Raw genomic sequence first — 16,124 nt, 5'->3', positions numbered from 1 at the left:
AATTATGAATTTATAGTGGAGTAATATCATAATTAAAAAATTAACTATTATAATTAAAGAGTTTAATTATTTAGTTTCAATTTATTGGAGCTTAATGTTATAGGTCCATAGTCCCCGAAATGGCTCAAACAAACACTAACAAAGGTAAATACAAAAATGGGCAAAAAATACTTATGTGATAAGTAAAATATTTTTCTACGTATCAAACATAATTATTGTTTAATTATGTGTAATTAATTAATTAAGAATTAATTAATTATTTGATTTAACAACAATATAATTAATTTTGAATTAATTTATTTTTGGGATTTTTGGTATTTAAATAATAATAAAATTTGGGAAAAATCACATGCCATCACTGGCATGTGGTACACGTGTAGCACAATGCACAGTCACTGTGCTATATGCATAAGAGACTGTGAGCAGTTTCTTGGTTCCACAATTTTAGTTATTTAAATATTAAATAAATAATGAGATATTGTAATACGATTAAAATATTATTATTTAAACAAAAATCTGATAACTGATTAGTTATTTTCAAATTGTTTAAAATAACTAAGATTTTATTTTAATATATGAGATATATTAAATATATGATATCAGTTTTTCAGAACGTAACTTTTCAGGGATAGAAAAATATCTAGAAATCTCTCTCAGAGAAAGAGAACAGTGATACAAACAAAAGCCACTATTCTTCACAAAACCTAGGTCCAAACTTTATCAGATCTCATGTGTTGAGAACATCTGATAAATAGTTTTTTGCATATTTTTTGTATAGCAAGCCCACACTCGTTCTTTGTGTGCTAAGAACATTTTGGAAGATCTTGGTGTGAGATCTCAAGGATTTAGCCATACAAAAAAATAGCAGCAAGGAAGGACATGAGGTAATTTTTCTATTCATGTATTTGATTCAATATATATATATGCATGTGAAGAAGTAGATCTAGAAATCTTATGGGATTAAATTAACAATTTGATTGTTGTTCCGTTGCGTATAATCTTTGATTTGATCAATAAAAACCAACAGGTGCAGCTTGCCCCCAAGCCAACTGAATGGCTGCTTCTAGGGCGGCAGTGGCATCTCTCTGCCGGCGGTCCATGTCTGCTTGCCGCTCATTCAGTTCTTGGCGTTGACGTTCGATTTCCCTCTGTTGCAACGCCAACGTCTCAACCGCATTCTGTTGATTGACCAACTCCTCTTGCAACACACTCAGTGTTGTCCTCAGGGTTTCAGAATCCATTTCCTCCTCCTCAAAATCCAACTGTGTTATCTTCAGCCACATTTGATGGAGGAGGCTGGGTGGTTGCAGTGCCAGAAGTCTGTCCCGTCTTCTTGGATGTCTTCGCTATTTGATCTTCTTGAAGTCTAGATTATACTCTCAATGAAAGCACCATAATTTTGACCCTCAAATTAGTCAACGACACGGAGTCAGATAAACGATTGAAAATAATAAGAAAAATAAAATGGAAAGCAAACGACACAAACGATTTATAGTGGTTTGGCCCCAATTGGATGGTAATGACCTACGTCCACTTAGTGTTCTTATTTATATTGAATCCCAACCCTGTGATCAATGAACTAGGGTTCACGAGTTTCACAAGCCTTGAGAAGATTACAGCTTCGGCGAATAATGACACTATATTCTTCTTTTTCTGAGTACAAAGAACAAAGTTCCAGCGTCCAAAAAAATCCTTTCCTTGAGCTCTTTGATTATTATTTATAGGCTCAAGAAGGTCACATGGGCTCATGAACCTTAATTACAATTAAAATTTGCGTATCAAAGTATTAAAGGAAAATACAATTAATGCAAAATTACAAGATTGCGTATTCACAAGGCAGTAAATGAAAGCGTATGACTGGACTATTCGCACCTAAGCGTGAGGCTTGATAAATCAATAACTCTCTGGTCGATGGTCGAACATGATTCATTCACTTAAAATCGCCACGTGTAATTCAATCTTGCCACGTCATCAAGAGCCGTTTTTGGGTAAACAATTTTAAATTTAGAATTTTAGGGACATGATTTAGTGGTGGTAGTAGTTTGGGGTAAAATCATATTTATTCTTTAAATTATACACGTGACAATGCCATATCAACATTCTAGTGTCGCCACATCATTTTAGTAACGTGAATAATTTAAGATAAATTTTTAACATGCTGAAAAATTCAGGGTCACAATTTGGTAGGGATAATAGCTTTGGGGAAAATCCTATTAAGCCTTTTAATTATTTTTAATGAAATTTTATTGATAATTTTTTTTACATAATTTTAAGCTAATTAATAGGGTAAAAATTGGTAGAACGAGAATTAAAATACTAAATATAATTAGGGGCATCGATCAAATCCTAATTAGGCCGTGTTAAAATAGTTAACACACTATGGACAACAGTAACAATAAAGTCCTCCTATTTTATATAAATTGCAAAACGGCCACATTCTTGAACTCTGATTTTTTTGGGGGGGTTTTGAATCTTTCACAGTCGGTTTTCTTCGGCCTCCTTCCCTCCCAGCCCAAGTTCCCCTGAACTGGAAAATACGCAAATCCAAGTTCAGAGTTACAGAGAAGAGAGAGAGAGAGAGAGAGAGAGAGAGAGAGAGAGAGAGAGAGAGAGAGAGAGAGGGAGAGACGCAGAGATGGTGACGTCTCCCGTAGTGAATACCTATCCACTTTCGAGCTACACCTTCGGGACCAAAGAGCCCAAAATGGAGAAAGACACTTCTGTAGCTGATCGCCTTGCTCGGATGAAAGTCAAGTAAATCTTTTTTTCTTATTCTTTTGTTTTATTTTCCTGGAAAATTTTCTACGCCCTAGAATTTTTTTTCCCTTTTGTTTCTGTTTCACGAAAGTTGGACTTGTTTTATTAAAAGCCCTAGAAGAAGGGATTGCGAAATAGTCGGTACTAATTTTTCATCATTTCACTTTTGGTAGCTACATGAAAGAAGGGATGAGGACTAGCGTGGAAGCAATTTTACTGGTATGTGTTTAACTTGTTCTCACTTCTGCCATTTACTTTGTTCTTCATTGATTTTCATGATCTTGTGTGTAGTCTTATTATGTTATTGATTCGGCCTGTGTACCTAGCATTAATAATTCATCCCTAAGCTGCAGGGGCTTGACTATGGGGATTGATGTTAAAGCTCTATGACTTAGTTTCTACAAGCTAGGGTGTCCACGATGCTTTGATAATTGACTTAATTATGAATCAGTTTTCATTTGTTACTTAATGGGGATGTTCCAATCTATTTTTGAATTGTATTAATCACAAAATGGAGTTTGGCCATAGAATTATTTTATGGGGAAATACTTATCTATGCTCACTATGTTAGTCGTGGAAGACAGGCAAACAGTTGGTTTATTTTAGGTTCCATTTTGGCAGTAAAGTTTTAATTTTCTCTCCATTTTATTCTCTACTTACCACTGACACTTTTCTTTTAAGATACCCTAGTTATGATTACAAGAGTTTCAACACATGCGATGTTCTGCGACCTTGCAGGTTCAGGAACACAATCATCCCCACATTCTTTTGCTGCAAATAGGAAACACATTTTGCAAACTTCCTGGTGGACGATTGAAGCCTGGAGAGAATGGTATGATCTTACTTTTTGTGATCGTTACATTGTTGGAGATTTTTCCTTTCCTAACAAAGATAGAAGCAGTTTAGTCACTTATTTCTCTTCTATTTGTTTTTGGGGTTTGTTTATGTTGCAGAAATAGAGGGTTTGAAAAGGAAGCTGACCAGCAAGCTTGGTGCAAATTCACCTACGCTTGTTCCGGACTGGCAGGTAATTCACCTTCTGTATGTCTTACTTCTTAGTTCTGTTTTATTCTTAGTTCCTGAAAAATATGCCAAACTGATATGGATTGCATGAGATGTGATAATTCTCATTTTAAGTTAGCAGTGAACAACAACAGGGAAATTGTATTGCAGTTTGCAATGTAAGATTGCTATAGAAACTTAATTCTTTACCAGATGATTCTTTTGAGGCCCTTTCTGCTAACATATAGGCTTGTCTAATGGGAAGCGGCATCTCATCCACAGAAAGAATATTCATTCTACCTTAGGAGTGTGCTGCGGTACTGAAGTTTTGTTTTACCAGTAATTTAGTTAATGCTTGTTTCTCTTGGCATCTTTCTGCAGATAGGTGAGTGTGTGGCAATCTGGTGGAGGCCAAACTTTGAAACCATAATGTATCCATACTGCCCTCCCCATATAACAAAACCTAAGGTAAGTTCTATTTGAAGATCATATTATGGGATACTTTACACATTCCATGCTCTTGTCTCATGCATTGTCTTCCCCATCCCTATTTCTTTGTTTTGATTGTCTTGATATTTATTATCCGTAATTTTGATTATGTAGGAGTGTAAGAAGCTTTTTCTTGTTCACTTATCTGAGAGAGAGTACTTTGCAGTTCCAAAGAACTTAAAACTTCTTGCTGTTCCATTATTTGAACTGTATGATAATGTTCAGGTATGGTTTTTTTATGGAGTTCTACTGTTGCAATTTATTATCTTCTGCCTGCGTCATGTTTCTTAGAATCACGGGAAGTTTTCCACTGGCAAAATTGGTGGGAACTGTTTATTAATTGAAACTTATTAATAGTTTTTATGAATTGTTAGGCATCCATTAGATAGTTAGCCTTCTTTAGGTGCCTCTTCATGATAGTGTCATAGTATTATCAAACTGTGCCAGACTATGATTGTGATTTGTTCACTTGTCTTAATTAATCTTAAAGATGATTATTATTCCTATTCTTTTTTTTTTAAAAAAAAGTGGTAATGGGGTTTTTGTTTCCCTTCCCTGTACCATTTTTCTTTGAAACCCCTTTGATAATAATGAACGTTATTTCTTGGCAGAGATATGGGCCAGTTATATCCACCATTCCTCAGCAGCTTTCAAGATTCCAATTCAACATGATTACTACATAAATTCACATGGCATCGGAAGTCCCTTGACTGCTCTAAGTTTATAGAGCTTTATACCTTGATATAAGTTTGCAGATTACTGGAGCTCATACTTTGACTTTGATTCATAAACTAAACTAGTTAGATTTTTGTGAGGGTTCTTCTGTTATGCAGATTACTGAAAGCTTATCTTCTGGTATGGTTCCATAGATCATCTGTCTATCTTTAATTATTAAGAATGTTGGCTAGTGTCTTTGTGTTAGTTGTGGTATCTTTGTTCTAACATCAGTTATGCGGAGGTTTTTGGAGTTCTTAATCTTTAATTAAGAGTATGCTACTTACATGTTTACTTTTGTAGGGGTGGGAATAGTTTTCCAAAATTCTATTAGAATGACTCGACATTTTATAGATTTTGCTTCAATGTAACGATAGTGTAATTTCCATGGCATTGCCAGATGAGGTAAATCTAACATTAACAAGTCAGGCCAGTTTCATGTAGTTTATTATGCTATGATGACTTAGATAACTTATTAATTTGTCTTGGTTGGATGGTCCATTGTTAAAACATTCTTGTAGTATTTGTGCTTAAATCGAAATATAGTTTAAAGAACACGAATTTTGTGCATGCAGCTTGGAGCAGCGAAAACTCCACAGTACTGATTATGCTATAAGATTTTGGGACCAAGTGAATAAATCGATGATTTATTTTAAACAAGTCAAAACTTGATATTTAATTTCTTGCTTATGAAACTGTTTTGTTGGATTTTTAGTATGTAATTGGCAATATCTAGCAATCACATGGGTAGTCTAGCTTTCTCTATAATCAATTATGCACATCATAATTGCAAATGGCATAAGATTTCTACCACCTTAACAACGAATAGTTCCATCAGTACTCCCTTCTCATGCAGTTACTGCTATAACGACCATGGGGCACATCCTTCTCTTCTCCACAGCTTAAGTACTATATTGTAATGCTATATTATTATTAAACTACATAGAAAAGGTCTTTCAACTCATTAAATATAATGCATAAATTATATATGTAATAATATTTTATAATGTTTATTTATGTTAGAATTAGGGTGTAGATTATGCTATTATATTATATTGACCTTGCAGCATGCTGGATATTTACCATATTTGAGTGATATGTGCCTAAAATTCAGAGCATCCCCATGTAAGTGATTTAAATGACTTTAATACAGTGACTCACAAAAAAGTCTAGCTTCCTTTCCTTGATAACAGCGATCCTTTTTTCTTCCTAACTTTTTCACCTGCTGTGATATTGACAGGAGTGTTATTCAATCTAGTTCGCACTATTTTAGTTAAGCAAAGTGTGGATTTCATATTTTAAATCCAAACTAATCTGCACTTTAGTTTAAAACTAATCGCGGATCAAATTAATTAATTTAGATTGATTATTTTTTTAGAAAAAAATTAAAGACTAATTTTAATACTTTCTATCTATTATTTATAATTTTACTTTTTAAAAAAATAAAATTAGTAATCAACATCAAATTATACTGTACATATTTTAAAATTTACATGCAACTCAAATAATAAAATTAAATCTAACATCCTCATTTGAATTTAGTACAAAGTACTAAACATAAAGTTTACAAATTAAAATTTTAAATATTATTTATGATATTTTTATTTATTTTTTTGAAATAATTGTTATTATATTACTTTTGTTGTTTGTATCAAATGTATAAAAAATTTAAATTATTATATATATTTAAAAAAAATTATTTATATAAATAAAGTGAAGATTTGATTAGTTACTTTAAACATTGAAAGTGCATCAAATCTACACAAGTACATATTGTTGACCCTGTTTTTCGTCAACCTAGAGAACAAGAGCAATTAAACAAAATATACCAGAGGAAACTAATAATATAGACACGATTTTTTACGTGGTCCAGTAGTTAAATCTGCCTAGTCCACGAGTCTGTGTTATTAATTTCTTGGAATTCTCTCATAGCTTTCTAGAAGCAATTGTACAGAGTTTTCCCAATATCAATCTCTGTCTCCCTACAAATGAATTATCCCACTCTATTTATAGAGTGGTTTACCGAATCTCTTCCCACAGATTTCGGGAAGTTATTCTACAAATCAATTAAAATAATGTCATTAAATGGATTAGTTACTACGTACGCGGTAATATCGCATGATATTTGAGATTTAGTAACAAATTACATACAATCCCTTAAACATAGGGATTATACAACAATAAACACGTACACACAGTTGTCGAGCTTGGACGCTAGATTCACACGCCTTCGAGACTGTTTACATATTGCGAGCTCGTCACCTTAGTTCGTCTATGTTCCCAACAAGTGATGTTGACAAGACCATCCTCTTTGAGCTTACAATACTCGAGCTCAAATTGTCTTGTTTGAGGGAAGGAAATAAATCAAGAAATTTATACAAGTGTTGAACCATTGCCATTGCGAGTTGCGAGCCTAACTTATAGCCACGGAACACCTCCGAGACTACGTAGTTCCCGAGCTCACCAATCCGACGTTGTCACTTACTGCTTAGCGAGACTGTCTCTGATTTGCTGAACACATAACGACCGTGCTAGTCTCGAGCTAACACCTTACGAGCCTGAATTTCGAGATCAAGATTCCCATTCTCGAAATCTGGGTGTAACACATATTTTAAAATTTTCAATCAAATATGATGTGCACAAGTGCAGATATCCGCACTTTGCAAATTTAATTGGAATGGATCGTGCGGATTGGATTGGATCGGTTAAATCTTGAATACTCTTATGATATTGATCTCTTTTGCTAGTGAGTTGTAATGCCCGAAAATCCCTAATGAGGTTTAATGGTCGGATTAGCAGGCCGGGAGGGCCATAATTGATTTATTATGTCATTAAATGATTATATGCATGATTATGTGAATTATTTTACTATATGATGATAAATGCATGCATGTGGGTCCACTTTTCGTTATAAGGGTATTTTGGTAATTTGGCCTGTTGAGGGCATATTTGTATATTTTCATGCATGTTGGTGAATTATTGATAAGACCACATTATAATGTGGATTTGTTTGAGCTATTCGGCATGAGATGATCTTTGAATACAAGTTAGCGGTTTGGTCATAACGTGGTTAATTTCGGGGCTCGGGGTGAGTCTCAGGGTAATTTGATGATTAGTGCATTACCGAGAATTATAGGGTAATGGGATATGATTTAATTACTGTTTAGGAATAACGGAAATTGGAGGACGTTAATTATGATTAACGAGATAGACGAGAAATGATAATTTTGCCCTTGAGGGCTGTTAAGGAAATAAGTATGACCTAGGGGCATTTTGGTCATTTGACCAAGGGATATATTCAACCATTGAGGTTGTAGGACACTTAAGCAAAACAGAGCCTTTTCCTTCCTTTCTCACGATCATTATTCTCCTTCTCCTTCCTTGGAAATTTTGAAGCAAATTTGAGGATTCAAACTTGGAGATTGAAGCTTGAGGTCCTAGGCTAGTGTTCAGTCATTGAAGAGGATTCAATTCGAGTTTAAGGTAATGTTTTAGTTCAATTTTCTGGTTCCTTGCTCTATTTTTGTGTTATTTTTTAGATTGGAGTTTTGATCATAGGAATGGGAATTTGATGAGGTTTTGAATGGTTTTAAGCTTAGGTTTTGCTGGATATATGATGGATAAGTTGTGGTAATATTTGGGGACTTTGCTTTGTGGAATTGGAGGTGTTTTAGTAAGTTTTTGAAATGAGTTCGAAGAGGAAAAACATGAGTTTTTGGCCGGGTTTCAGGTGGGGCCACGACTCTGCTCTAGAGTGTCACGGCCAACCCTTGATGAAGATGAAGGGTGGTGCTGAAGGGCCATAGGGCCGCGGCATAGGAGGAGGCTGGCCTCGGCGCGTGCTGAAGGCAGGGAAGCTGACGCCTCTGTTTGGGGAGGCGGGTCGCGGCATAGGGAGAGGCTGGCCGCGACCCTTAGTGGAATTTTGGCCAGAATTATGTTTTTAGCGTGGGAATCCAAACCTTAGGCCTCGGGATCGTTCCTACTACCCGGTTTGGTAGGATTCGATGTCCCGGAAGCTAGGTTTTGGTCCGGGAACCTTTTATTATTCATTTATTGATGGAATCTCATATTTGTTTATGACTAGGTGACCGCTAAGGAACTATAAGACTGATCGTTCTCAAATGTTGTTCTTTTATTATTCAGCGCTCGAACCAGAGGTAAGAAAAATGCACTGAGTATGTGACATGCATGGTTATTAATGAAGCATGTTGAGTGCTCTATATGTGGACATTGATTGCATATCAAATGCTTAACAAATCTTGCTTACTTGTGAATGGCACTGACTCATTAGTCAGAATCGTCAATGGTGGCAGTATTAACTGTGAAGCTGTGACTCATTAGTCAAGTTCGACATTAGTACTGAGCACTAGTCGTTTGGTATTGGCTTATGAGTCAAGAATAGTATTAGTGTGTTTAACGCAAGCCGAAAAGATTAGATCTAATCGACATAAGCATGATCGTCATAAGCATGGAATGCTTGACCGACCTTAATTTCGATGAAAACAAAAGTGCTTGTATAGTCTAATGTCTAGTTACTTAGAGCCAGGGACAGAAGGCCCAGGTGACTGCATCGTCACATGGCTAAGGGTGCGGAACCCAAGTTAGTGACTCACTCATCAGACACTCATATGGTTTAAGTTAGTGACTCACTCATCAGTCACTCTTCTGGTCAGTCACTGATATGGTTTAAGTTAGTGACTTACTCATTAGTCACTCATTTGATTAGGGCTACTCGCCCTAGCATGATTATTAGAATCTCGATATTATCTGATTAGGGCTACAAGCCCCAGCATGGTTATTAGAATCTTGAAGTGATCTTCACTCATCTGTTTAGGGCTATAAGCCTAGTATGATTATCATAATCATCATTTGATATTGTATACATGAAGTATTGAGTTTTCTTGCCGAGTCTTGGCTCACGGGTGCTATGTGGTGTAGGTAAAGGGAAAGAAAAGCTCACCCAGCCTTGAGTGGAGAGCTTAGGTGGCGATGTGTACATATGCAGCTGCTTCACCACCACGACCAAGGTGTTTCTTTGAGGAACTAGGGGTTAACCCTATATTTTGTCGCTTAGGTCGGCTGGTTGTAATTTTTACACTGTAATGACCATTTTGGATTGTGAATAACTTGTAAACGTTTTTTATGGGCCCATGAGCATTTTTATGTTTTAAATAAAATATATCATTTCCTTTTGATCGAGTTTTTCACTTTATCTTGTTAATAACACCTAGATGCACGTTTATAACGAAATGACTCGATTAGCGAGTTAAGCACGGTTCAAAGTTCACAGTAATGGTCTTGGAGTTTCCAGTGCATTAAAACTTGGTATCAGAGCGTGCCAAGGTTTAGGGTTCTTGTAGACTGGCTGGGCATGTACACTCGCCACTAAAGAAAAGCTCGACCCATGGTTTGGTAACTATTTATGTAACGCCCTGGATAGCCAAGACCGTTACACTGTGTGTTTATAAAGTGCTAGACTTGCTAATCAAGTCGTTTAATTAAAAATGTGTTAGTGAAACTACAAAGGAACTAGGGTTAAAATGTTTTGGTCTCAAAAGTCACGTTTTCATAAAGAAGCATTTCCTGTTTACACGGGATCCCAAAAATGTTAAGTTTGAAACTGTTTACAAAAGATTTAAGGACTAAATACAGTATTAGCCATATTAAGGCAAAACAAACAATTAGACAATCTCTATCCAGATCCACTCCTCGGCCATGGCGACCAAATAGCCGGCTATGTACATTCCAACCCGCAGCCCTCCATCTTAGGATTGGTCCAACTTGCCTTACCTATTGATTAGACAACACTTCATTGTCAAGTTTTAGGAATTAATCATAAGTGTCACAGAAGTGACATGATGGGTAAGAAGGTCACAGGATGACCCCCTTTGCCAACACCCAGGTGTCCTCTCCCTATAAATATGGAGACCCTGGACGTTGCAAGGGGTTGGCATCTAATTGGTAAAGAAACACCCTATAAGGAATACGAGAGATATATCAATAATATTGACTGGTGGACTAGAGGGATTTTAACCTTCGAACCACCTAAAAGGAAAGGAGTTATAACCTTCCCCTAGACTATTCTCGCCAGTTTAGAACATAAATATTTACATATTACGGGTCATCATCTAGCACTAATCCATCCCGTTTATTCGTATAATTATCTGTTGCCGAAGAACCGCGTCAACAATACTGTTGACCAGTACACAGATCTCTATGTGAGAGAGATCGTGCGCCTCCATGGAGCACCGAGGTCGATCATGTCAGATCGGGACCCCACTTTTACTTCCAAGTTTTGGGGGAGTTTATAGAAGGTCATGGGGACACAGTTGAAGTTCAGTACTGCTTATCATCCTCAGACAGATGGACAATCTGAGAGGACGATCCAGATATTAGAGGACATGCTGCGAGCATGTGTGCTGGACTTTGGTGGATCTTGGAGTAAGTATCTACCTTTGATAGAATTTTCCTACAACAACAGTTATCAGTCTACCATTGGGGTGGCACCTTATGAGATGCTGTATGGTAGGAAGTGCAGATCTCCTATTCATTGGGCTGAGACAAGGGAAAGGAGATACTTGGGTCCTGAGGCAGTTCAAAGGACTAGTGAGGCCATTGAGAAGATTAGAGCTCGGATGCTCACTTCTCAAAGTAGACAGAAAATTTATGCATATCCCAAATGCAGGAACGTGGAGTTCCAAGTGGGAGACTATGTTTTCCTTAGAGTCTCGCCATGGAAAGGGGTGAGAAGATTTGGGAAGAAGGGCAAACTGAGCCCCAGATTTGTAGGTCCATTTGAGATCCTGGATAGGATTGGTCAGGTCGCTTATAGGTTGGCCTTACCATCGGCATTGTCAGCCGTGCATAACGTGTTTCACGTTTCAGCTCTTCGAAGGTATGTATCTGATGTGACTCATGTTTTGAGCTACAAAGATCTGGAGCTTGAGGCAGATAACTCCTATGAGGACCAACCAATCCAGATACTTGACAGAAAGGACAAGGTCCTCAGGAATAAAACGATACATTTGGTTAAGGTATTATAGAGGAACAACAAGGTCGAGGAAGCAACCTGGGTGCTAGAGTCAGATATGCAGAGTCAGTAAGGAGGGGGTATTTGTAATGCCCCAAAATCCCTAATGAGGTTTAATGGTCGGATTAGTAGGCTGTGAGGGCCATAATTGATTTATTATGCCATTAAATGATTATATGCATGATTATGTGAATTATATTATTATATGATGATAAATGCATACATGTGGGTCCACTTTTCCTTATAAGGGTATTTTGGTAATTTGGCCCGTTGAGGGCATATTTGTATATTTTCATGCATGTTGGTAACTTATTGATAAGGTCACATTATATTGTGGATTTGTTCGAGCTATTCAGCATGAGACGATCTTTGAATATAAGTTAGCGGTTTGGTCATAACATGGTTAATTTCGGGGCTCGGGGTGAGTCTCGGGGTAATTTGATGATTAGTGCATTACCGAGAATTATAAGGTAATGAGATATGATTTAATTACTATTTGGGAATAACGGAAATTGGAGGACATTAATTATGATTAACGAGATAAACGAGAAATGACGATTTTGCCCTTGGGGGCTGTTAAGGAAATAAGTATGACCTAGGGGCATTTTGGTCATTTGACCAAGGGATATATTCAACCATTGAGGCTGTAGAACACTGAAGCTAAACAAAGCCTTTTCCTTCCTTGGAAATTTTGAAGCAAGTTTGAGGATTCAAACTTGGAGATTGAAGCTTGAGGTCCTAGGCTAGTGTTCAACCATTGAAGATGATTCAATTTGAGTTTAAGGTAAGGTTTTAGTTCAGTTTTCTAGTTCCTTGCTATGTTTTTGTGTTAGTTTTGAGATTGGAGTTTTGATCAGAGGAATGGGAACTTGATGAGGTTTTGAATGGTTTTAAGCTTAGGTTTTGTTGCATATATGATGGATAAGTTGTGGTAATATTTGGGGACTATGCTTTGTTGAATTGGAAGTGTTTTAGTAAGTTTTTGAAATGAGTTCGAAGAGGAAAAACAGGGGTTTTTGGCTGGGTTTCAGATGGGGCCGTGACTTTGTTATAGAGCGTTGCGACCCAACCTTGATGAAGATGAAGGGTGGTGCTAAAGGGCTATAGGGTCGCGACATAGGAGGAGGCTGGTCGCGGCGCGTGCTGAAGGCAGGGAAGCTAGCACCTTTGTTTGGGGAAGCGGGCCACGACATAGGGAGAGGCTGGTCGCGACCCTTAGTGGCATTTTGGCCAAAATTATGTTTTCAGCGTGGGAATCCTAACCTTAGGCCTCGCGATCGTTCCTACTACCCAGTTTGGTAGGATTTGATGTCCCGGAAGCTAGGTTTTGGTCCGAGAACCTTTTATTATTCATTTATTGATGGAATCCCATATTTGGTTATGACTAGGTGACCGCTAAGGAACTATAAGACTAATCGTTCTCAAGGGATGTTCTTTTATTATTCTGCGCTCGAACCAAAGGTAAGAAAACTGCACCCAGTATGTGACATGCATGGTTATTAATGAAGCATGTTGAGTGCTCTATATGTGGACATTGATTGCATATCAAATGCTTAGCAAATCTTGCTTACTTGTGAATGGCACTGACTCATTAGTCAGAATCGACAATGGTGTCAGTATTAACTGTGAAGCTGTGACTCATTAGTCAAGTTCGAGAGTAGTACTGAGCACTGGTCGTATGATATTGGCTTATGAGTCAAGAACAGTGTTATCCCCATTTCCTGCATGGGCTCGGGGCCTTCGTCCAGGCCCACTGTCAGGGGCCAGGTCAGCACGCAGGCCCGGCCCAAGGCCTCTTGGTAGGGAGAGTGCCCACGGGGAAGGGTATGGACCGGGGATTCATGTTTGGGCCCATTGGAGGGGTCCGGAATGTCCCTCCGGGTCCGTCCTCCGCGGCGATAGTCTGGGCTGTGTACAGAGCGTTCGGACCATAGTGGCCTACGCATCCTGATCCCGGACCCTGATACGGTCCGGGACTATGGTAAACGAAGCGGGACAAAGGTAAATGGACCCGGATCACCTCGCCCCTGGTTGAAGGGGCCAGGCGTCCAAGACCCTGACGCCGCCTCATTCCACGTGGGCGTTGTCCCCCCACTTTTCACCTGCAGAAAAGGCCGCCTCGGGATTGCACGCCGATGTGTGAGGACTGCGCAGCCAAGTACTCTGACTGGTCTTGTCTCCTGAATCGGCCTCATGACTCGAAGTGATCAGACCAAAAGCGCCGTTTTGTCGGGTGAGACGTAGTTCTAAGGTCAACCTGTTGGGCCTTAGCTGGCTTGGACTTCATGTATTTTGTACCTTTTGTATTGGGCCTCCACTAGAAAGGCCACCTATATCCATTCCTCCGATGGGCCTGGGTCGGACCCGGTACAAACCCGATGTTCCCATACGCCTATAAATATAAGCTATAGAACACTGTAAAAGGGAGGCTCTTTCACCAAACAAAGAGAGGAACTCTGTCAAAATATAGAGGAAAAACTCCATTGTAAAAGGTTCTTCAAGCTCTAATAATATAGACTCGTGGACTAAGGCTAGTTAACGCCCCAACCACGTAAAAACCCCGTGTTAATCTTCTGCTTTCATTATCATTATCAGTAAATATTAGTTATTAATAGAGTTGCCGAAAATCTCAGTTAACAGTTTGGTGCTTTCATTGAGAGCTGAAGGAAGCTAGTGCTAACGTCAGGCCTTTACTACGATGGTGAACACACGACACACCACCTTCGACCCTACCAATCCAGAGCAGGGCAACGGAGACCCGCTGCCTTCGCAGCATGTTCCTCAGGACCTGCCCGAGGACGTGCCTCCTCAAATATCTCACCAAGACGAGTCGCAGGACTACGAGGGTGGGACAGAATACGAAGTGGAAAACGAGGAGGAGTATTATGAGGAGGAAAATGAGGGGGAATACCACAACGAAGCTGCAGATCCCAGGACCCCCTGCGACGATCAGCAGGACTTGGAGGTGACCAGACTAAGGCAGCAAGTCCTGGATCGCTGAGCAGGCAGAGGCGCACCACCGGATGCAAAAGTCTCTCCAAGCCCTGCAGGCGTTCATGGCCGCGCAGGGTCCGGCAGCCAACCCCACAGCTGGCCCACTTCCAGAAACGTAGCAACCCGCTCCTCGAGAGCAAGCCGGGGTCCCCAGAGGTGCCGGCCTGGTCCGTCCCCCGGGGCCTTTCTCTAAACCGACTCCAGGAGGCCCGGACGGGGAGCGACGGAAGACCCGGGAGAAGACCACCCCCATCGAGAAAGCTGGGGCACGTTCACGGCCGCTGCCTAGGAAAGAGAAGGTGTGCCCCGTCCCAGGACGAGGCCACCCGATCGATCCGCAGGGGACGCGGCCACGGAATGCACAGCCCCGGCACGCCCCAGGGCCAAACGGGCGGGAAAGGTCTTTGCGCCTAAGTGCCTCGGTCAACAAGAACCGTCGAGAACGGCCTCGCCGTGAGGAGCGTCACGCCCTCAGTTCCGGGGACGACACTTCCCGGATAGATTTACGCAATGGGCTGAACGCTCGGAAAGAGCGGGCCCGCAAGGAAAAAATACTCCCTCGAGACATCAACCTTAGGAACAACATAAACGACAGGAGGAACGAGAGAATCCCCCTGGAGGATAGCACAGCCAAGCTGCTCATGGAGCAGATGGCCGCATTAAAAAAGGTCACTGATCGCCTGGTCCGCAAGCAGGAAGGCACAGACACCGACTTCGACGAAGAGGATAAAGAGCCATGCGCGAGGCACATCCTGGACACCGTACTACCCAAGGGGTTCAAGATGCCGAGCCTCACTGCCTATACTGGAAATACTGATCCCAGGGACCATCTATCCAGGTACAACTGACTCATGACAGTGGTCCATGTCAGCGACGCCGGAAAATGCCTCTGCTTCTCGATCACTTTGGGCGGTCCCGCCGAAGAGTGGTGGAAGAGGCTTAAACCGGGGTCCATCCAATCCTGGTCCGGGCTGCAGTCAGCATTTAAAAAATAGTTCGTGGGCGCCATGAGGATGGATATGCAAATCAGCGCTCTTGCCAATATTAAGCAACTCCCCGCGGAGACCATCTATCCCGGTACAACCGACTCCAAGATGAAAGTTGACGACGGATAGCGCCTGGTGGCACTACAATC

At 39.8% G+C, this 16,124-nt stretch overlaps 1 protein-coding gene across 1 annotated transcript; it reads left to right on the top strand.

Annotated features, from left to right (window-relative positions):
- The first annotated feature begins 2,437 nt into the window (after positions 1-2,437).
- LOC133834742 (pre-mRNA cleavage factor Im 25 kDa subunit 2) lies at positions 2,438-5,405 on the top strand. The gene is made up of 8 exons (XM_062264451.1): positions 2,438-2,582; positions 2,629-2,754; positions 2,931-2,976; positions 3,496-3,589; positions 3,711-3,784; positions 4,141-4,227; positions 4,363-4,473; positions 4,860-5,405. The coding sequence occupies exons 2-8, from the start codon at positions 2,636-2,638 to the stop codon at positions 4,929-4,931; spliced, it is 603 nt and encodes a 200-aa protein (XP_062120435.1). The 5' UTR covers positions 2,438-2,582; positions 2,629-2,635; the 3' UTR covers positions 4,932-5,405.
- Positions 5,406-16,124: the final 10,719 nt, after the last annotated feature.

This window comes from Humulus lupulus, chromosome 5 (genome assembly GCF_963169125.1).
Source record: "Humulus lupulus chromosome 5, drHumLupu1.1, whole genome shotgun sequence".
Lineage (NCBI taxonomy): Eukaryota > Viridiplantae > Streptophyta > Magnoliopsida > Rosales > Cannabaceae > Humulus > Humulus lupulus.
This window is presented reverse-complemented; position numbering and strand designations above follow the sequence as displayed.

What these genes read in the sequence shown, in the direction of transcription:
- LOC133834742 (XM_062264451.1), top strand. Translation starts at nt 2,636, where the DNA reads ATGGTGACGTCTCCCGTAGTGAATACCTATCCACTTTCGAGCTACACC. An exon ending in CTTGCTCGGATGAAAGTCAA is followed by an intron (nt 2,755 to 2,930) that starts GTAAATCTTTTT and finishes CACTTTTGGTAG; the next exon opens with CTACATGAAAGAAGGGATGA. An exon ending in AACTGTATGATAATGTTCAG is followed by an intron (nt 4,474 to 4,859) that starts GTATGGTTTTTT and finishes ATTTCTTGGCAG; the next exon opens with AGATATGGGCCAGTTATATC.